Source organism: Mustela erminea, chromosome 14 (genome assembly GCF_009829155.1).
Source record: "Mustela erminea isolate mMusErm1 chromosome 14, mMusErm1.Pri, whole genome shotgun sequence".
Lineage (NCBI taxonomy): Eukaryota > Metazoa > Chordata > Mammalia > Carnivora > Mustelidae > Mustela > Mustela erminea.
In genome coordinates, this window is record NC_045627.1 from 56,492,042 (window position 1) to 56,512,864 (window position 20,823).

The 20,823-nt window shown below is 41.6% G+C and overlaps 1 protein-coding gene across 4 annotated transcripts in view; it reads right to left on the minus strand.

The window, feature by feature from the left end:
* The window catches only part of HTR7 (5-hydroxytryptamine receptor 7), an 85,683-nt gene that overhangs the window by 855 nt on the left and 64,005 nt on the right, over nucleotides 1–20,823 (minus strand). Inside the window, exons 2-3 of one of the 4 annotated variants that reach the window (XR_004278595.1) lie at nucleotides 12,817–13,575; nucleotides 1,556–1,713 (exon numbers count right to left, since the gene is read on the minus strand). Coding sequence is in view for 3 of the 4 variants with exons in the window: in XM_032312660.1 (XP_032168551.1) it covers nucleotides 1,656–1,713; nucleotides 12,817–13,575 (817 nt within the window). In the remaining variant the exon portion in view is untranslated. Of the gene's footprint in view, nucleotides 1–981; nucleotides 1,714–4,500; nucleotides 6,335–12,811; nucleotides 13,576–20,823 lie in introns of those variants that run through there. The other 3 variants (XM_032312660.1, XM_032312662.1, XM_032312661.1) reach the window with 3 other exon arrangements.

A 20,823-nucleotide genomic window follows, 5' to 3' on the forward strand; every position in this document is an offset into this window, starting at 1 on the left:
CCAACACATATTTTCAAAGATCTAGTCTTTGCTTTGTTGACAAACATTTGATCAGCTGCTTGGCATGGGGACAGAAAGGTGAGGCATTGATTCTCAGCTGATCTTGTGCTACCACCAATATTAATTAGTTAATTCCTGGAGTTACTCAATATTGTAGGAATTAATCAGGTCTGGACTTAAAAACAAAATCCATATGTCCCTACATATAACTGAAAACGATCTAAGGTGATCTGGGGGTTATTTTCTTCCACAAAACTGCTGGATTTCTGGTGCAGGGACTGAGAACTAAAGACTTTGTGAGAGAATTTGTGTCCTGTGTGTTTCTCTGACAAGATGCTTGAACTATATACAAAAGATTTAGAAACGATTATTTCATATTCATTATGCTTTTCCACACTAACTGCACACAGAATCAGCTACATGATTCATTCTGCCAGCATGTTTGGGAATAGCAATTCTCAATGCTTAGAACCCAGCTCAGCTGTACCAGAATCACCCGGTAGGTTGGCTAATGGCCCTCTTCACCCTCCACTGCACCCCACGACATAATGAATCAGAATTTCTGAAAATGGGGCCCAGGAGTTTTCATGTTTAACAAGCTCCCTAGGGGTGCCTGGCTGGCTCAGTCAGGCAACTGAGTGACACTTAATGTTGGGGTCATGTGTTTAAGCCCCACGTCGGTCATGGAGCTTCCTTCAAAAGAAAAAAAAAATCCTTAAAAAAAAAAAAAAAAACAAGCTCACTAGATAATTTTTACTTAGAGTAAAATTTTGAACATGGTAGGTTTAAGGCAGAAGGCAGAGTGGTTACTTCAGATGAAACTTCATCTTTCCTATATCACAAACTTTCACCTTCGAACTATTGTTGACGCTGTCAAAATTTAGTCTCTATTTTTCTGGCCTATTTAAGCACAGTTTGGTTAATATAATCATTCTAAAAATTAAATATCTTTCAGTGTCTTCAGGGCAACATTCTGGGCTCAATTTAACTGGGGGATAATTAAAGAGGAGGAACACAGGGGGAAAGCTGGGTTGTTTGCAGGCTCTGATTGGTTATTGCGGGCCACCCCTCTGCATGGCTCATAAGCCAGGCGTTGTCCTCCCCTGCCCTGTCGGCACAGCACCTCTGCCTCACACACACCACAGCATGCTGGGGGAGAGCCTTGTCCACAGTGTCCTAAGTGTTTCATGATTGTGCTGGTCATTTCTTAGTCTAGGCATGGCTTGGTTTTCCCTAACTGTACATTTGCAGGAGACAATGGCCAGTGTTTGTGATTTTTTGTTTGTTTGTTTGTTTCTCCACGTTAGGTTTGTTCTGACCATATTTACTGAACTGTAATTTTAGGTCTACCAAACCTAGTAAGAAAAAAAATTGAACTTATATTTTGTATTTTTACCTCACTTCTCTTCTAATTCACTCTATTTTATTGTATTTTGCAAACACACAGCTACACGACAGTTTTTAAAACCTCTTCACCAAAGACAGCATGGCTTTCCACCACTCTCCTTTAAACAAATTCGGACAAAACCACAACTCTACTTCAGCACATTCTCACCTGCTAAACAGTAGGAGTTTACTCTAGATCATCCATGAGATTCTACAATTCTCTGTGGATACGGTTATATCTTTTTCCTAGAGGTGACAAACTTGTATGTTCATAGCAGACTTTCTGCTCTCTTGTAGCTGCTCTGTGCCATCTCTCCCACTGTGAGACTGTGTGGATTAAGAGAACAAAGACCATTTTAATAATAGCCCAATCAAAATGTAATTAAGAAAGGTAATTTGGCATCATTAAAGTTATTACATAATATACATCAAAGATAAAGTCTAGATATTTCTTACCATCTGCTACTTTGGATGATCAGTTCTCTCCTCCAGTAAGATTGAAATGTTCTCATCAATATTTTGAAGTGTGCACTCCTTTCTGAACCTCCTTGTATTTGCCTTATCGTAATACATATCACACTGGATTAGAATCATTTGTGTAACATTAAGCTTCCTTTATAGATTTTTAGCTTCACAAGAATGGAAATCAGTTCTCTCTAATTCACCACTAGGTTTTAGTGCTCAGACTCTGACATATATAATAAATATGTATAGGAATAAATGAGGAAGTGGAAAAATGAATTTCTTAGAGGAAGAATCATGCATCAGACTTTCCTTTCTTTACAGCCTCTTGAATATTTCTTGTCCATTACTTTCCCTTTGTTCTATAATCTCTGAGCATAAATTTTATAGTTTGACTAGAACCTAAGCTTTCATGTGTGTTCTGAGAGCCATAGTTACAATATGTCTTAATTCCCTTCACTCAGCATTTTTTTAATGCCAAATACCCAATGTAATTGTTATCTTCAAGTCTACATCCAATGGCTGTCAACTTCTCTCATTTTCTGCTTCCTATTAGCGTAGTAAATTTTGCTTTTACATTGTGTATTGATGATCACATCACATTTCTGTTGCTTGGATTGCATAAGCAATGTTTTTGTTTTTTGTTTTTTTAACTTATTTAGCCAGCAGGAGCTTAAAAGCAAAGTTTTTTTAAGTAAAGAAATTACTTTCCTTCTCCAGAGAAGATGTAGATGAAGCAAGTTCAAAGAGATATCCAGTTAAATAAACTTTTGTCTCTGGGAACTGGATCCCCTGAGTTGGTTCTCAAGGTCTGCCTGTTTCACACTGATTGTCTGACCAGGTTTTCCTTTTGTGATCTACACTGCTTGAACTAAGGAAGGAATGACATCACAACATGCGTTTCTCCCAGTGCTTCCTAAATGCACTGACCCCTTGAAAATTTCAGAATGGCTTCTTTGTGCACTGGGAGGGACCATCTGGCTAGCTGTAGATAAACAAGTTTCAACATATGGGCCATAACACATACATGGCTCTGCTCTACTAGTGCAGAAAATTAAGAAAAGGTTGCTCTCTTGATATGAGAAGCTCATGCAAAAGGAGCAGCACCCTGTCGTGGAGGGCCTGCCCTACACTGCACACAGGAGAGCTTAATTCCAGCCCCTCCTGTCCCACTCATTGAACATGTCACTTGATCACACCAAGTTTCCTCGATAGTCTCCTCTGAAAATTAACAAGGATGCCAAGTAAACCCTGGCCTTCCTCTTTCCCTCCACCTCCTTCTTTCTTTCCCATTTAGAAATATTTTTTACATGCTTCCTACATATGTTGCAAGCACAGTGCAAAGTGTTGGGCATATTGATGAGGGAAACAGACACACACTATAATCACCCCTGAAGATGTACTAAACTATGATGGATATATACATTAAATAAATAATTGAAAACATGAAGAATCTTCCAGACAGAAGGTGGAAAGCATGTGTGAAGGTCCTGAGATGGGAAGCATCGACTGTTGGAAAATGCAGGATTTTGTAAACATTTCTATCCCTTAAATGGAGGACTCTGCTGAGAGTCAAAATGCTGCAAGGAAAATGCCTGCCACCTCCAGATGGCAGTTCAAGCAATCAGTATATTAGCATAAACTATCTGAAAAATTGTCTGCATCTTCATTGATATTATGCCTATGATCAATGCATCTAATAAAACTACATGAAAATATGATCACTAAAAACATATACAAGCATGTCAAGCACATGACACTGTGGCAAAGGCTTTAAGAATGATGAAACCATTTCCAGAAAACAGGAACTCTATGCGTGCCCCTGCTTAATATGAACATAACAAAATCAAACACGAAGTAACCATCACTAAGTGACAGCTTACAAGTACTGTTTCCTAAGCACCATTTCCCAATACCCAGCCCTGCAGGCTGACAGTTGACACCCCTGAGTGAGAAGAGACATGAGTCATCACAGCCATTCTTGCTGAACACTCATAAAATATGTGTAGAGTGTTTCTTTCAGTGATTTCCCCAATTCTGGGTTAAAACAAAAGCTGTACCTTTGGCACAAATTATGTCATGTGGGAAGCAGTATAAAGTGTCTGAGATTTCTCTCATTCTTTCTCAGTTTCTACTCCCTCCTTTCTTTTGGCAGCTATGCTCGTAAAGCACAGTGCACACTGGCCAGCCCCTGTAGCCAAGAAAGCAGAGTTCAATAACCAAGCATTCGAGTCAGGCATGATAAAGAGCCAATGTGAAGAACTAAGGTCATGACCAAAAAAAAAAAAAAAAAAAAAAAAAAAAAATTAAACAAACTTATTTAAAAACCTGAGTCAACCCAATTAACCATAATGCCTTGTCTTCTACTACAGGAAAGAAATAGGACATTCCCTACACACTGCCACACCGTTCACTGTGTGATATGGCAACTATCTGAGAAACGTATATCTTCTCTCTAATGGCACACTTCTTCAGAGTAAGGACCTGCTTTATCCGTCTTTGCTCCCTTGATGTCCACAGTGCTGAATATGGCATAAGCCCAGTAAATGCCCACTAATTAAGTCAAGGAATGAAGAGTCATTCTTAAAAAAAAAAAAAAAAAAAAAGTTACGAGCTGGATAAATCCTCATAGTGAAACACAATAAATTATAGATGGTCTTAACTACCTGTTAGGATTTTAGCAAAACATACAAAACTTGGTTGACCTTCTGCTGTTCTACGTAGAGCAATATTCAAGACAGCAGACCTTCCATTAAAAATCGTTACTTAATTTGCTTTATTACAGCTACAAATAAACTTTATTTGATGTAATGTAATAAAACATTTTTAAAATTTAACAACATTTATCTGACCAGAATTAATCATTTAAATTATGAATATAAGTATATACAGTCACTTTAGCAAATCCATGATTCAGGAATCTGTACAAGCTTTGTCTGAGAGGACAGCACCCACCTCCCCTCTAGACCCTTCCTTGTGTCTGGTGAGATGCAATGTTCAGTGAAAGCAGAAGATATCCAAAATCCACGTTGGAAATCCATAGTCTTCTGGAAGAGAACAGCTACCTTTCTTGTAGGAAAATAATTTTCTCTGTCAGTTCTCTTTTATCAAACGAAGCTTTGTGTTCACTTTCTCCCCTTGGAGGTACTCTTCCGATCCACCATCTTCCTGTCTTATTACATATTACTTGTACATTAAAAACAAAAACAAAACAAAAAAACCCAACAAACTATTTGCATCGGGGCCTTTTCTGGTTTACCTGCCTTCATGTCTACCACTTTGAGGAGGGAGAGGGAAGAAGAACAGAACTGGCCAGGCACACATTTGATTTAGGTTACAGAGAACACGAAAACAAATCCTCCTAAAGGAAGAGAATAGTGTTCTGAGTGTTTCCCAGTAGCAGCCCAGGTGACCTCCAAGTCACATGGTTCCCTTTAATACAATGCTGCCCAAGAATTAACCATGTTGATGCTCCATGTCTGAAAGCATCATAACTTCCCATGGAAACCTTTCTTATTCCCACACTTCCTCCCCCAAAACACATGGTTATTGTCCAGCCTGGGAGCCCACCACAGTTGTGTCAACCTGATACCTACACCTGAAGTTTTATGCCCACAGCCATGCTGGTAGACAGCACAGTTCAGTGGCCCCTGCTCTTCATCCAGGCAGGTACAAAGCCTACCGAAGGAACCCTCCTCCCCTCTCAGGACCCTTCAGAAGAAGTGTGAGTACAAGAAAAAGCTTTATTTAGGTTTGATGATTCTCTCCATCCTGAGATCTGTTCCTGAGTGATACCATAACAATACAAGAGTTCACAAAGAAAAGTACATCGGTGGGGAAGTCACAGGGACCCTGCAAAAAAGCGAAACTATTTGACAGAAGCTTGAACCAGACACTGCTCTGGGACATCATTTGTATTAGCTGATGACGGGATTCTGTTTTCTAACACGGACATGCAACACATTCAACGCTACGCTTACCACAGTTTGCTTGGAAAAACACACCCTTCTGTCCTGCCACAAAATACATTCTGTCTCGTAAATGATTCCTGAATATTCACCACAATGCCTAGACTTGGAAGCATGGGAAGTGCGCATTGGAACTTTCTTCCATTTGTAGGGGCTTGGACGTACGCAAAGCACCAGAAACGGCTTCTTTTCTGGGACTCAGTTCTGTTTGTGTGCTTACCGCTGAGCTGATCTGGCCATCTTAAACGGAAAACTATTTTCTTTGGCACACAACAGCACTGATCCACAGAAAAAGACAAGAGGTCACCATCTCTCTCACAACATGCTTTGTACAACAGATCACTCTGCTTGTCACGTCTCAGCCACCCCAGGAAAGGACAAGCCGCGCTCCATTCCGCGGCCTCAGCAAATGGTTGAGTTCTGTTTCCACCTCTGTCTTGCCTTGTTGATTTCGTTTTCATTATTCCACTTTTGATCATGAATCATGACTTTTTTTCCTACAGTAGTCAGAGTTTTGTCTATAAAGAGAGAGAAAGAGAGAGAGAAAGGGAGAGAGAGAAAAGACAAGAAAATGATTTAGCAGAACCGTAAATGTGACTTTTCATTTTGTGGTGGCTAGATTTAATTTTGACAGCATTCAGTCATTTGAATCATGTGTGGTTTCTAAGGGGTTATATGAGCTTCTCTAAAAGGAAAGAAAGAGTGCTGTGGCTCTTTTCATAAATTTTATAGTGTCTCTAAGTTGCCAGGGCCTTAATATATTTGCAAATCAGCCCCAGATAACCCATTTAGAAATTCACTTTTATAATACAGCTGTAGCCAAAAATGGCTCCACTCTCAAAAATCCTTGCAAAATACTACTGCACTTATCCCACATGAAAAGAATAACGGCATCCACGTATGAGAAGTGTTCTTCCTTTCAGGCCCAGGAGGGTGCATCATAGAAAGACATGTGTGCCAAAACCAGAGAACCCCATCTCCCTCACTTCCTTCCTCCCGGATTCACAGAAGTGGCATGAATCATGGAGAAGTCTTGGCCAACCACTGAGGGACAATCTCTTTCTCCTTGGTGCAGAGCCACATTCCCACCAGATCCACAGTCCCCTAACTCTGTACATTCATAGGACTTCACTTACCAAACACTATCCACAAGCTTGAGACTTAGGTCTGTTGAGGTTCCAGGGCCTGGCACCACCACACCCTCAGGCTTTGTCTCCCCAACCCAGTAATAGTCCTACTCTCACTTGGCTCTCAGGACTGGATAGATGGGTTTTCCTGGTGAAAGGATCAGCTTCTCCATGAGACCCCAGCTCTCATTTTCTTTGTCTGTCACTTCACAGAATGATGCCTAAAGAGAAGGACCATGCTTCGGCTCAAACCCCCTCCAGGCTCCTGGGTTTGTGGGAGTGGGCACCGGAAACAGCTGTATCCCCGATGATGCTCCCCAACTATTCTGAGGCTGGGGCCTCCACCGTCTCAGCACAGAGGAGACACTGCACTTCCCTGCAGCTCAGCGCCGCTCTACTTGGATTGGCTCATGAAATGCACTGAACCCCTTCACCATCCACCTGCAAGGACAACACTGAACGTTCAGACATCCTTGGCCTCTTTTCTGGTCTCAACACCACCTTCCCTGTGTGGGCCTTCATGGCAGTAGACCTCATTTTCATATTGGTCTCCTAACCCATCTCCCTTCTCCTATTGTGAACTAGTCTACACCGCTGCCTTGGTCTCACCCCTGCTCCAAAGGCTTCATCTCTCTCTCCCCCACCCACACTGCCTAGCTGGCCCTCCGTGCTGACTCTAATCGACCCAGATTCCAGGTACTGCTGAAGACCTGCCCCGCGTTCCTTATTTGCCTCCAACCACATCTGTGCCCCTCTGTCCCTGCTGTCCCATCTGCTTTGAGTAGGTCCAACTCTACCTTTCCCCAAAGCTTATTTTTCTTATATACCTATCTATACTGCTTGATTTTTATTTATTTTTAAAGATTTCATTTATTTATATTTATTTATTTGAGAGAGACAGAGACGGAGCGTGAGCACCAGCAGCGGGAGGGGAGAGGAAGAGGGGCAGAGGGAGAGCAGTCTCCCCGAAGACGCAGGGAGCCGGACACAGGGCTCGATCCCAGGGCCCTAAGACCACAATGTGAACCTAAGGCAAATGCATAACTGACTGAACCACCCGGACATCCCTGTGCTTCTTGATTTTACTTGGTGTTATCTGTATCTACTCAGAAAACAAAAAAGAAAAAGCACGTTCAAAGAAGCAAGAAAAGCCAATTGCCTGCCTTTCCTATTCTAAAGAGATACTGCAAAGTGAGAAAGTAGGCAACAGCAAAGCAAACAAGCTGTGATTATTACTCACTGATGATTTAATGAAAACAAGGAGTTGAATTACTGCTAGTTAATGAAGAGGAAAATAGAACGGGGCGTGGAGGGGAACCCATGAAATAGCAAAGGTGTCATTTGTTTCTGGCTTTAAGGTGACATCCCAGCACAGATATTCAGAGAGCTTCAGGGCCTTGGTGCTTCCTCCCAGTTCCTCCTAGGATCCGTTCCTTTTCTTTTTTTTTTAAAACCACTGGTTTTCATAAAGAAAAGGTAGAATCACCCTGAACTCTAAAGCTTCAGCACAAAGCCGGGAGCAGCGGATTGACAGAACTCATAAAAGGAACCCAAGGTTACTCTGTCACAATTCACCACTGCAATCAACCGGGATTCTAAGAGGCTTTTTGAACAGAAAGGCAATACGATCACCAAGGAGAAGAAGGGAGAGGCGAACGGAGAGCTACTTCAAAATAATTTCATAGAATTATTTTATATGGAAGTATTTCAAAAACGGCAACTCTTTTTCTTTTTTTAAAAAAATATTTTATTTATTTATTTAAGAGAGAGAGGGGAAAAGAAAGAAAGCTAGGGAAAGGGCAGAGGGAGAGGGAGAAGGAGACTCCCTGCTGAGCAGGGAGCCTGATGCGGGGCTCAATCCTAGCACCCCGAGATATGACCTGAGCTGAAGGCAGACGCTCAATCAACAGAGCCACGGAGGTGCGCCCAAAACTGCTTTTCTATATTGTTCACAATAACAGTGTCAAAGAACAAAAATCCTCACGATGTGACCCTTAAAAACAATTTATGGCAACTGAAAGCAACTCCGTAAGTGAGGTTGTCAAATTAAAAAGAAAAACACAAGAATCCCTGCTATATCACATTATCACACTTGGCTTTGTATTACCAGATTCGGATACTTGCGAAAAGGTGAAAGAGGTTATAACTTAGAACAGACCAGGGAAGCAGGAACAGCTTTTCTCTCTGTCCACTGCCTACCCAAGTGCCTGCTGGACTCCTGAGTCTCTCATTGTGCTGATCAAGAAAATGGGAAGACATGGGTAGATATTTGGAAGGAGCAACACACAGTCTAGTAGAGCATTTACGCAGAAAAGAAAGGAAACCATTATGTAGGGATAAAGCCAAGAAGGCGGAGTTGGGGGCATAAGTGAATAAAATTAGAACCCAAGCAGCCACAGAGGGAGGAAAGGGCTGGAGACACTGGAGGGAGGAACTTCAAGTCTGTAGGCTGGCCAAGAAGCGTAGGCACAGGAGAGATGGGTTGGGGGCACAAAGGATCCTGAGAAGGTTTGCTGTGAGCTACGGGTTAGACACCAGTCACTCTTCCAGAGACTCCTGTAGAGTTACGAGTTGTTTGGGCTACCCAGCTGGTGTGTACTGAAATGCAAGTATGGGATATTCTTTTTTTTTTTAAATTAATATACAATGTATTATTTGCTTCAGAGGTATAGGTCTGTGAATCATCAATCTTATACAACTCATAGCACTCACCGTAGCACATACCCTCCTCAATGTCCAGCCTCCCCAACCCCCTACCTCCCCAACCCCCAGCAACCCTCAGTTTGTTTCCTGAGATTAAGAGTCTCTTACGGTTTGTCTCCCTCCCTGGTCCCATCTTGTTTCATATTTTCCCTCCCTATCCCTCACAACCCCGACCCTGCCTCTCAAATTCCTCATATCAGAGAAATCATATGATAATTGTCTTTCTCTGATTGACTTATTTCACTCAGCATAACACCCTCTAGTTCCATCCATGTTGTTGCAGGTGGCAGGATTTCGGGGTAGGTGGGGGTTGACGGCTGCATAGTATTCCATTGTGTATATACACCACATCTTCTTTATCCATTCATCTGTTGATGGACATCTAGGTTCTTCAGTATGGGATATTCTGATTACTAGTCTCTCACTAACTACGACTACCACATCATCCCCCCACCCAACGCACTGGATGAAAGCTTCCAGAAGCATAGACTGTCACCTCTTCATCTTTCCACCCCCTGGCATGCCTGGTATTATACCTTGTACGTAGCAGGTCTCAAAGGTTTCTGGAAAAAACCAGCCACTGAAGAGACTACTTCCTGCCTCTGCCTTCTGATTCATCTCACCCGGAGCCCCCTGGATCCATCTCCATCTCTTCAATGATTCCCATTCTCCTATTCACAGAGATCTAGTCAGAAGCTCTGTTCTGTCCACACTAGGGTTTTGCAACTTTAGCATTATAGAATTTGTGGTGGGGTAATGCTTTGTTGTGGGGGAGCTGCCCCTGTGTTATGCGATGTTGAGCTGTGTCCCACTGGATGCCGGTAGGTCCTCCCTTCTCCCAACTGTGACAACCAAACATGTCTCTAGACACCGCCAAATGTTCCCTGGCAGCAAAACCAACTGGCTGAGAACCACTTGTCTACACTAAAATCCCAAAATCCTGGGGCTGGAAGGGGAGAGTCTTCACAATCTGATCTCATTTTACCTTCCCACTCTGATCCCCAAATCTTGCCCCACCCCAGAGCTTAGCGCCAGCCTGACTGTCCTCTGCAGAAGGCCCCCCACTGGTGCCTTTACATGGATGCTGTCTCTACTCTCCTTTAGCTACAAATGCTTGACTACTTTCAGAGACATACTGGAGCCCATATCCTCCAAGATCTTCCCTGATGAGGGTTAGGGTAAGCTCTGAGTTATTTTCCTCTGCTTTGAATCCTTTAGCTTTTATTTTTTCCAACTTTCCATTGCTCTCATTATGAAAAGGGTGGCTGTGCATATATGTGTGTTTACATTCAGACTGCCCAACAGAAATATATGCAGGACAGGAAAAACATCATGTATTTTCTGCATCCTTCACAATGCATGGCACAGTTCGGGGCAAGAATTTCAAAAGGAGTCCTCCCCTATGGAAAGTGAATAGAAAGCTACCTGGTGTCAAATTTTTTTAAAACAGCAGTTATTCCAACTCTCTTAATGGAAATTTCCTGAAGTTAATGGAGATTTAGACCAATCATTCCAAATGATTTTCATATTCTATTATTATTTAAAAAAATCAATAATTACAAATCAAACAGAGTGAGATGTAATGAGAGAACAGTCATTTTCTTACACCAGGGGCAGCAAACTATGACCTGTGGGCCAAATTCAACTGGCAGCCTGTTTTTGTAAATAAAGTTTTATTGGTACATGACCATCATCATTTGCTTACTTGTGTTGATGACTGCTTTCTCACTGAAAAGGCAGAGATGAGTAATTTCAAGTGACCCGCAGCTAGCAAAGCCTAACACACTTACTATGTGGCCCTCCAGAGTAAAATTTGCTGACCCCTGTCTTAGACTAACAGGAAAACAACACCTAAGCCTCTATACTAGCTAGCGGCCCAGAGGCAAATATCCCTGGATGCTATGCTGGTGAAGTTAGAGAACAGGCTGCGTTCCTAGAGGTGTTCAGAGTCATTTGGGGGGTATCCTAGATTTGGAGCCTCTGGAGGCCATTGTGATCCATGAGGACACTTTGGCATTCACCTGAAGCAAGGCTGTTCTTCTGGGACAGCTAGAGGGAAGAAGGTGTCCTTTGACATGGTGGTTACTCATCAAGGAATCTAATATATGAAGAATTTACAGGGATAAGAGTCAGATGAGGTGGAATCTAGACCTAAGAGTGCTGCCTTAGTCCCCAGGTCTGTTACCTCTTCTGTCAAATGAAGGGCCTGGACAACATGGCTGACAGGCAGCCCATGGTCCTCTGGCTGCTCCTGCCCACCAGGTCCAGTGAAGAGGAGTGCCTCCTCCTCTCATGCCCGCCACTGCCCTCTCATCAGCACCTTCCATCTTCTCATTCCAGATTCTTTGCCCTCAAACAGCTTTCAAACAGAAGGATGTTGCCTCTGCCTCATATTTAAAGCACAATCAGGGGGCGGTGTGCTAACAACCCTAATTACTCTATTGTCTCCTTCCTTCTTCACCATGCCAAACTCACTAGTCAGTGGGTTGCATGTGACACCCCTATTCCTTATCACCACTGGCCCTCAGATCCCAGCCCCTGCTGCAACTGCTCGTGAGAAAGGCAGAGGCCTCCCAGACACACTCAGGAACCATGGGTTCCTTCCTCCTCCGAAATGGGCAGCGCCTCCTCAAGGCTCTGCAGCTTTCAAGACTTTAATCGTGGCTCCTCCCCGTGCTATCCACTCTCCTGTGTCCCAGGCTGCTTCCTGTTAGCTCGTGTGAATCTGCTTCCTTCCTCCAACGACTTGATCAGCAAAGGATGAGAGCATCACAAAAGCTTTACTGAATAGAAGAGTCACAGCAACAGAAAGCAATGGCGTTACAAGAATGGGAGCTGCGGGACATGGCTTGGACGCTGTTTACGGGAAAGGGGTAGGAAACGCCACCTTCCTTGCCCATCACACCTGCTGCAGTCCCTGGACATACCAGTCCAGTCTCCCAGGCCCTCTAAGTACCTGACTTGGGCTCTGGGAACTCTGCTGGGTGGAGGGCTGGAGTCCACAGTGTCCTGAATTCAAATCTGATCTGCTTAGTAGAAAGTTGGCTGGCTACGGATGCAGGGAGCCCTCTGGGACATGCTCAGAGAGGGTCCGTACTGGGGTGGGGAGAGGGGGCGGCGGTGGTGGTTGGAGATGGGGATAAAAGGAGAATAGTGATAAGTGACCTTACAGCACAAACTCAGGTCTCTCGGGCCTCTCGGCGAGCTTCAGGGCTTCGTGCATGCCTGCAGCCGACAGCTTGCGGTTGATGTTCCGGTACTGGCACTGGAGCAGGCTGCGGTAGGTGGTCCTCAGATCCCGGTTGAAGAAGGCATATATAAAAGGGTTAATGAGAGAGTTGGCGTAGCCCAGCCACAGAAAGGTCCTCTCCACCCACAGCGGGATGCAGCTGCAGGCCGTGCCGCAGATGAAGGGTCTGGCGGTGGAGAGAAGGAAGAACGGCAGCCAGCACACGGTGAAGGCCCCCACGATGATGCCCAAGGTGGTGGCCGCTTTCTGCTCCCGCTTGAAGATGGAGATGTTTTTCCTCTCATGTTTGAGGAGTCTCGAAAGGTTGGCACACTCCTCCACCTCCTTCTGGAGCTTCACCATGCCGTTCAGGGAGATGCTGCTGTCTGGCTCCTCGGGCCGGGGGAAGCCGGGGAACTTGTGCTTGGCGGCGCTCTTCCGCGCGGCCTTGTAGATCTGGTAGTACATGAACAGCATGACGGACATGGGGATGTAAAACGCCACCGCCGTGGAGTAGATGGTGTAGCCAAAGTCCTGGCTGATCAGGCACACCTTGTCGTCGTTCACGTTCTGAGCCCAACCGAAGAGCGGGGGTAAGGTGATGGAGGCTGAAAGCAGCCAGACAGACAGAATCATTTTCGCCATGCACTTGCCATTCTGCCTCACGGGGTACGTGAGCGGCCGCGTGATCCCGAGGTACCTGGAGGACAAGTAGAAAGAGAACACGTGACTCTGGGATCACTCCCGAGCACCAGAGGCCGAAGGCTGCTACCAGGCTTTCTACCTACTGAGCAGCTCCATTCCTCAGGACAGCCCTTCTAAGGAGGCATCGTAACGCCCATTTTACAGCGAGGTAAACTAAGGCTTAGGGATGTTATCTGCTTCCATCCAGGTCATAGGCTCAGCCAGAGGGACTGCTGCCCTCTGTCTGTAATGCCAGGCCATGCTTTTCTCGAACCTCGCAGGCTCTCCGATTCCCCACAGTCAGTGAACCAAAGGTTAAACATCCATTCCCCCCATGACCACTGCCACTGAAATCAGCCAGGAACAAAATGTCAAGCTGACGTGGGATGTGGTGACACATCCTCACACATTAACCAAGGTCTACCACACTCTAATATTACACACCCACTGATCTCCTGGGTTGTCTTAATTCAGACAGGCTTTTAATTCATTTTAACTTCCCTTTTGCACTGTGGTGAGAGCATTTCTTTAAGATCACAGAGATTTGTGAGATATTAAGGAAATTCTAGGGCTTTGGAATGGGAAGCAGCAAGTAATCATTTTTTTTTTTTTACACCCAGAAAATTCTCACATAAGAGTAACGTCAGAAGAACAATTCTATAAAATAAAAACAGCCTACCTCGTCTCTCCTCTCCTGAGAAGGATCACAAAAAAGGGGCACAATTCTGAAAAATAGGAGGTGAAGCCAACATTTTTTCTGTGCTTAGTTCTACACAGAGAATAAATAGTTCTCCATCTCTGCCCATCAAGGATTTCCAAAGCAAAAGAGATTTAGCAAACAGAAAACATACACAGCAAGATGTTTTTGCTAAATATTTAATGGTTTTCAGCTTTCCAAATTTGTTTTCTTCTCTCTGTATTTAATGGTCTTAGCTTCTACTTTAGGAAGAATGCAAAGAGCCTGTAAGAAGCCAAGACAGGTAAAAGCTGTCATTTTGTTGGTTTCTTTAAATTCATGGATGTATATAAAAGATACAGTCGTAACACAGGAAAAGGAAAGGTAGAGAACCCCCAAATTACCAAAAGGTTATTTTCCGAAAGCCTCTCAGTTGGTGGGTTGGAACTTTAAAAATAATTATTTTGTGCTAGAAATAGCCTCACGTGTTTTGTCTAAATTATCCCACAAAAGTCAAAATAGGCATCACTGTAGCACTTACGACAAGGCAAAACTGAAATATTAATAAAAAGCAATCGGCCACATTTTCTTATTCACCAAGAATATTTACTTATTCCTTCAACAAATATTAATTGAGTTTCTTCTCTATGCCAGGTGCTATTTTAAAAGTTGGGAATGTGGCAGTGAATAAAGGAGATATAAATTTTGAAGGCAAGTGCTTGGGGAAATTGTGTTGGGTTGAATGGGAGGACTAGGGCTGATGCTTATGTGGGAGGGGCTCCTGATTCTTTCCAAGGATTCAGGTGTTAGTAGCACCTGAATTTTTTCACAACTGCTAGGTCCCTTTCCTCAATCAAGCCAACGCACAAGCACTATCCCTAGGCTTATCAGGTATAACTAGGATTAAGTTCTGGCTCCGGAACAGAATGAAGGATGAGAAAGAAGGCATTCTCCTGAGAACACTAGAATTAGAGCTGAAAAGGAAAGAAAAGAGAAAAGGAGGGAGGAAAGGGGGGACCAGGGAGGAAGAGGGGAAAGAGAAAGCAAGGAAGGTAAATGCAGAGTAGACTTTGCTGTTTGGGAATTTTTATCTGAGTTTTAAGTTATGGAAAAAATTGTAAGAAAATTAACACACACATACACAAAAATGGTAAATGAAGAACCCCCTGAAGCAAAGTGTTGGAACTGACTGAAGCATACAGTTAAGTTGATCCCTGCTCTGAGATGTTCCATTGCTTTTTTTTTTTTTTTTTTTTTTTTTTTTTCAGTTCAGGCTTTTCCTGTTGGAACTGCTTTGCAGACCTCTCTTTTCACATATCGAATTTGCTCTTTAACAACTCCTGTGGATGCACACAGCCTTTTGGATTCTTCCTTGTTTCCGGTTCCCTCAGCAAGCCTTTTCCAGGACTTGGATTTTGATTATCTTCTCTCTTTGCCTGTAGCTACAGCTACAGCTGCTTGTTTCCAAGCCTAGATCTAGCTTCCCAGGTACCAACCCCAGCAAGAGGTCCAACGGGAAGAGACCAGTTCCTACAGTTCCCCAGGTGGCCACCAGATGGCATTGTGAGACCATCTTACATCTACTTATGGGGGGTTGGCATGTGGGTAGTTAGGGCAGTTGGTGTTTACTGGAAGGAGGAAGGAGGATCACTCTTGATGAGAGAAGTTATATTTTATTTGCGGGGTTATACAAAAAATTAGCATGGCTGGAATTCACAACCTCATAAACTCCTATTCTTGATTAACACAGTTCAGTTTTCCTTTCCATCCTTCAACAGACTCCTTACTCAAACAGGGAAATTCTATCTTCAGGCTTAATTAAATCCAGCCTTTCTACTGCTCCCATAAATAATACGGAATTCACAAAGATTAAGCCTGAGAGATTAATCGAGTACCCAAGGACATCTCACAATATTAAATAATCTCGTGAGCACAGCATGCTTATTCATATTCTAATATGCTTAGTCTGACTTATATTGCATTTCAGTGATGTGGGTTGGCCCATATTTGGTCCTTCCTGGATGTATAAATTATAGTCCATAAACTCCTAATTTAGACTCCATTCTCTAGTGGCATCAAGTCATGTCCTACAGTAAGGCAGATACAGTTACTGGGTACCACCTGGTGAGACTTTCGGAGGCTAAAATCAACCGAGAGATGATTTTAAAAAATACGAGTGCTCATTAAAGTGTCTGGAAATAAAATAAATAAACAAAAGTCAACAGTTTTTAAAAAATCCATCAACTATTAGAAATATTATGAAAGGAAACATCTCTATTCATAGCAACCATCAAGGAATTAAAATATTTAGATAAATGTTTTAAATGCCAGAGCCTACATGAAGAACACATAAAATGCTACTGAAAGCATGAAGAGAATGCTTGAATCCATAGGGAAATTTTTTAAAAATACAACTCAGTATTATAAAAGTGCCAATTTCCCCTCAATTGATCTAAAAACAATAATACAACTGTACTGGAAAATTCCAGCAGGACTTTTCCTCAATCAACCAAATGACTTTTTAGTTCATCAAGTAAATATGGAAAAAACAGAACGTCTGAAAAAGAAGAAAATTGAAGGGATACTTATTCTGTTAAAAAAAAAAAAATAGTACAAAGCCACAGAAACAAAAACTCAGTAAGAATGACTCAGAAACAGGTCAACTGAATAAAATAGAGCCCAGAAACAGATTCAAATATATAAGGGAATAATATAAGAAAATGCACCACTTTAAATCAGTAGTAAAATGGTGTATGTATTCTTGAAGTCTGACAACTGGCCAGCAACTGGGGTAAGTAAAAATAAAACTGGCTTAGGTTTCTCCTTATTCAAAAATAAATCCCAGATGGATCAAAGATTATCGTGTAAAAATGTTAAAATCTAAGGCTACTATGAGGAAATATGGGGGAGTGGTTCTGCAATCCTTAAAGGACAATGCTCATTCTTAACTACGATATAAAAGCTTAAAACTTTATATAAAAGATATAATGATTAAATTTTTGATAATAATTTTATACACAAAAACAAATAAGTGATGTTTAGTTTAAATTAATAACCACTGTGTGCAGAGTTAAAAGTCAAATGACAAACTCCCAGCCCAAATAACAAAATCTCAATATTCACAGATCTCTTACAGGGCAATGAGAAAAAGACAAACGGTGTGATAAAAATACTGAAGCAATTAAACAAAGAAGAAATAAGCACTTGGAAATATGTGCAATTTCATTAATAATCAAAGAGATGCAAATTTTTAAGTGACTTTTGAGCATTTATCAATTTTTAAGAAAGACAAAAGCCAATATTAAGAAAGTATGAAAAAACAAGCACGCTTCTATTATTTTGCTTAGTGGAAGCTGCAACTGGGATGACAGATCTGGAGCAGTTTGGTAAGGAATATACACGAACATTGACCTTTTGGCTCAGCAATCCAACTTCTAGGAATTTAAGAATGTAACTCTACAAATGCAAAATGATTAATGTGCAAGGATACTTAGGGGGGAGGGAGATGGAAGGATGGGTGAGCCTGGTGACGGGTATCAAGGCGGGCACAGATTGCATGGAGCACTGGGTGTTATACGCAAACCATGAATCAAGGAACAGTACATCAAAAACTGATGCTATACTGTATGGGGACTAATATAACATAATAAAAAATGTGCAAGGATATTAATAAACATAATGGGGGGAGGGCGCAGTGTAAATGTCAATAGGAGGTTAGATAAAGTAGGGTATATATGTGTGTATATATAGATACAGATATGGATATGAATGTAGATACATAATGTAACCATTAAAAATTCTGATATATGTATCTATTTACTAGCATGAAAACACAAAAAAGGGGATAGAAAACAATATCTAGTCCCAAAAGACAAATAGCAGAGCATCATATATTGTATTAATTTTTTTATGTAAAAGTAGGTGTTTGTGTGTGTGTGCTGAGATGTCTAGAAGGCTATCTACCAAATACGAATGGGACTTTTATCTGAGTTGGAGAGATTTGAGTAGTTTTAAATCTTTTCTTTGGACTTGGAATTTTCTATGCTTAATTTTTGTTAACTATAAAAAAGAAATGAACATCATTTTAATTTCATTTTAATTCTGAGAATAAAATAGAAGATTAAGGAGAATTCTGTAAATTCCTAAGCCACCTAAGTGATTTTGGCAATACAGATGATCTGGTTCATAAAACCTTTAAAAAGCTGATAATTAAATCTTAGGTTGTTTCATTTGATAAGCTTTCCAAAAGTGTTTTATTACATTCATAAATTCACACAAAGGAAACAGAACTCACTGGCATTTAAAATTCCATAATTAGTATACAAAGTAATATTGGTATTCAGGGAAGTGTTTGTTCAAATTATACATCCGTTCTCTTAAATAGTATAAATTCGTTCTCCTGTACAGTATAAATCTTACCTTTGAGGGGGGAGGAAATCTAGATTGATTCTGAAAATTCCCTAATATGCATGGTGAATATTTGTCCCTCTACATTTTATGAACATTTATGCTCAGTGTTAATTAGAAAGCAGGGTGCTTATAAAGCCTTCAGAATTTAACTTTAAAATACATACAAATGTTACAATACAGTAAATCTCAGAGATAAAGGCACCAAAGTATTATATAATTGAGAAATGTATGCAACTCACAACAGGGGTTCTATTAAAAAAGGGGTTGTAGAAAAAGAGGGTTAGGGAGTTGTAATCTACATAAAGAGGGATTAGAAAGCAAAAGAATTCTGCTGCCTGCCTTCCATTCTAATTCTACAGAAATTACAGGTAATGGTTCTTCAATGAAATGGCTTCTCCTGAGTTTTGCTGCTATAGAATAATAATTTAAGAGGTAAAAGAACAAGGAGAGATTACTCTTTGGTAAGTGTTCGACTTGGAAAAGGTCTGCACACTTAGCACACCAATTTTCGTGAGAAATCTTCCCTCACAGGTGAAATTCACTGGACTCTCCAGCCCGAAGCTGTCAGAATATCGGAATCACAGAGACTCTTTGGAAACATACAGATTCCCAGACTGCCTTCCACATATTCTCTTTCAAGAAGTCTGGAGGCCCAGGACTTTGTATTTAGGGCTGTTCTGTTCCCTACCCGGTGTGCTGCTGTCAGAGTCACCTTCCCTTGCTCAGTTACAGAGACTTTACTCTTGTATGAAGACTTCACTTTTACTTTATATATTTCATCTTAATGGTCTGCTTACAGTTGGGCCCCGTAAAAGCATCATGAATCGTGTCTCCATTATGCCAGCTTATTACTCTGTCTTCCAGTGTGCTAAATGCAAATGAAATAAGCATGGTTTTTTGTCCTAATCAAGTTGTAGATTTTTTTTTTTAATTCACAGAAGACAACAAGGTTTTGTAAACCTTTTTGAGAGTAAGAAATAAGAATACTTCCTTTTTTAAGATTTTATTTATTTATTAAAAAGAGAGAGAGGAAATGAGAGAGAAAGCATGAGAGCAGAGAAGTCAGAGGGAGAAGCAGATTCCCCGCTGAGCAGGCAGCCCGACAGGACTCCAGGATCATGACCTGAGCTGAAGGCAGTTGCTTAACCAACTGAGCCACCTAGGTTGCCCCAAGAACAAATATTTCTTATACTAAATTTCCACAGTCACTCAGTACACATATATTTATGATATAAATAAGAATTTAAGGCATATACATGTAGGTGTATAGATACAGGCATGCATATATTTATGTATTATGAAATGGAAATAAAGATTTCACAATACCAAGTTACCGTTATGATTTGCAATTTACTCTTTTCTATTCTACTTCAGATTTTTTTTTAAAGATTTTATTTATTTATTTGACAGACAGAGATCACAAATAGGCAGAGAGGCAGGAAGAAAGAGAGAGAGGAGGAAGCAGGCTCCCTGTGGAGGAGAGAGCCCGATGTGGGGCTCAATCCCAGGACCCTGGGATCATGACCTGAGCCGAAGGCAGAGGCTTTAACCCACTGAGCCACCCAGGCTCCCCTCTACTTCAGATTTTTAAAGTGTTGGTCTTACTGCAGGAAATTGATTTCATGACCTAATAATGAATCGTGACCCAAAGTTTAAAAAAGTACTAGCCTTCAATGAACATATGATAAGGTGTTGAATATTATGACTCATCAGGTGAAATGCAAATTAAAAGCACACTGAGATACCACCAATACCATCAGAAGGGTTACAACTAAAAAGGATAATGATTCAAACTGGTGCAGCCGCTCTGGAAAACAGTATCGAAGTTCCTCAAAAAGTTAAAAATAGAGATACCCTACACCCCAGCAATTGCACTACTGGGTATTTATTCAAAGAATACACAGTGATTCAAAGGGGTACATGCTCCCCGATGTTTAGAGCAGCAAATGTCCACAATTGCCAAAACATGGAAAGAGCCCAGATGTCCACTGGCAGATGAATGGATAAAGAAAAGGTGGTGTATATATATACAATGGAATATTATTCAGCCATCAAAACAGTGAAATTTTGCCATTTGCAATGACATGGATGGAACTAGAGGGTATTATGCTAAATGAAATATCAGAGAAAGACAAATACCATAGGATTTCACTCATAAGTGGAATTTAAGAGACAAAA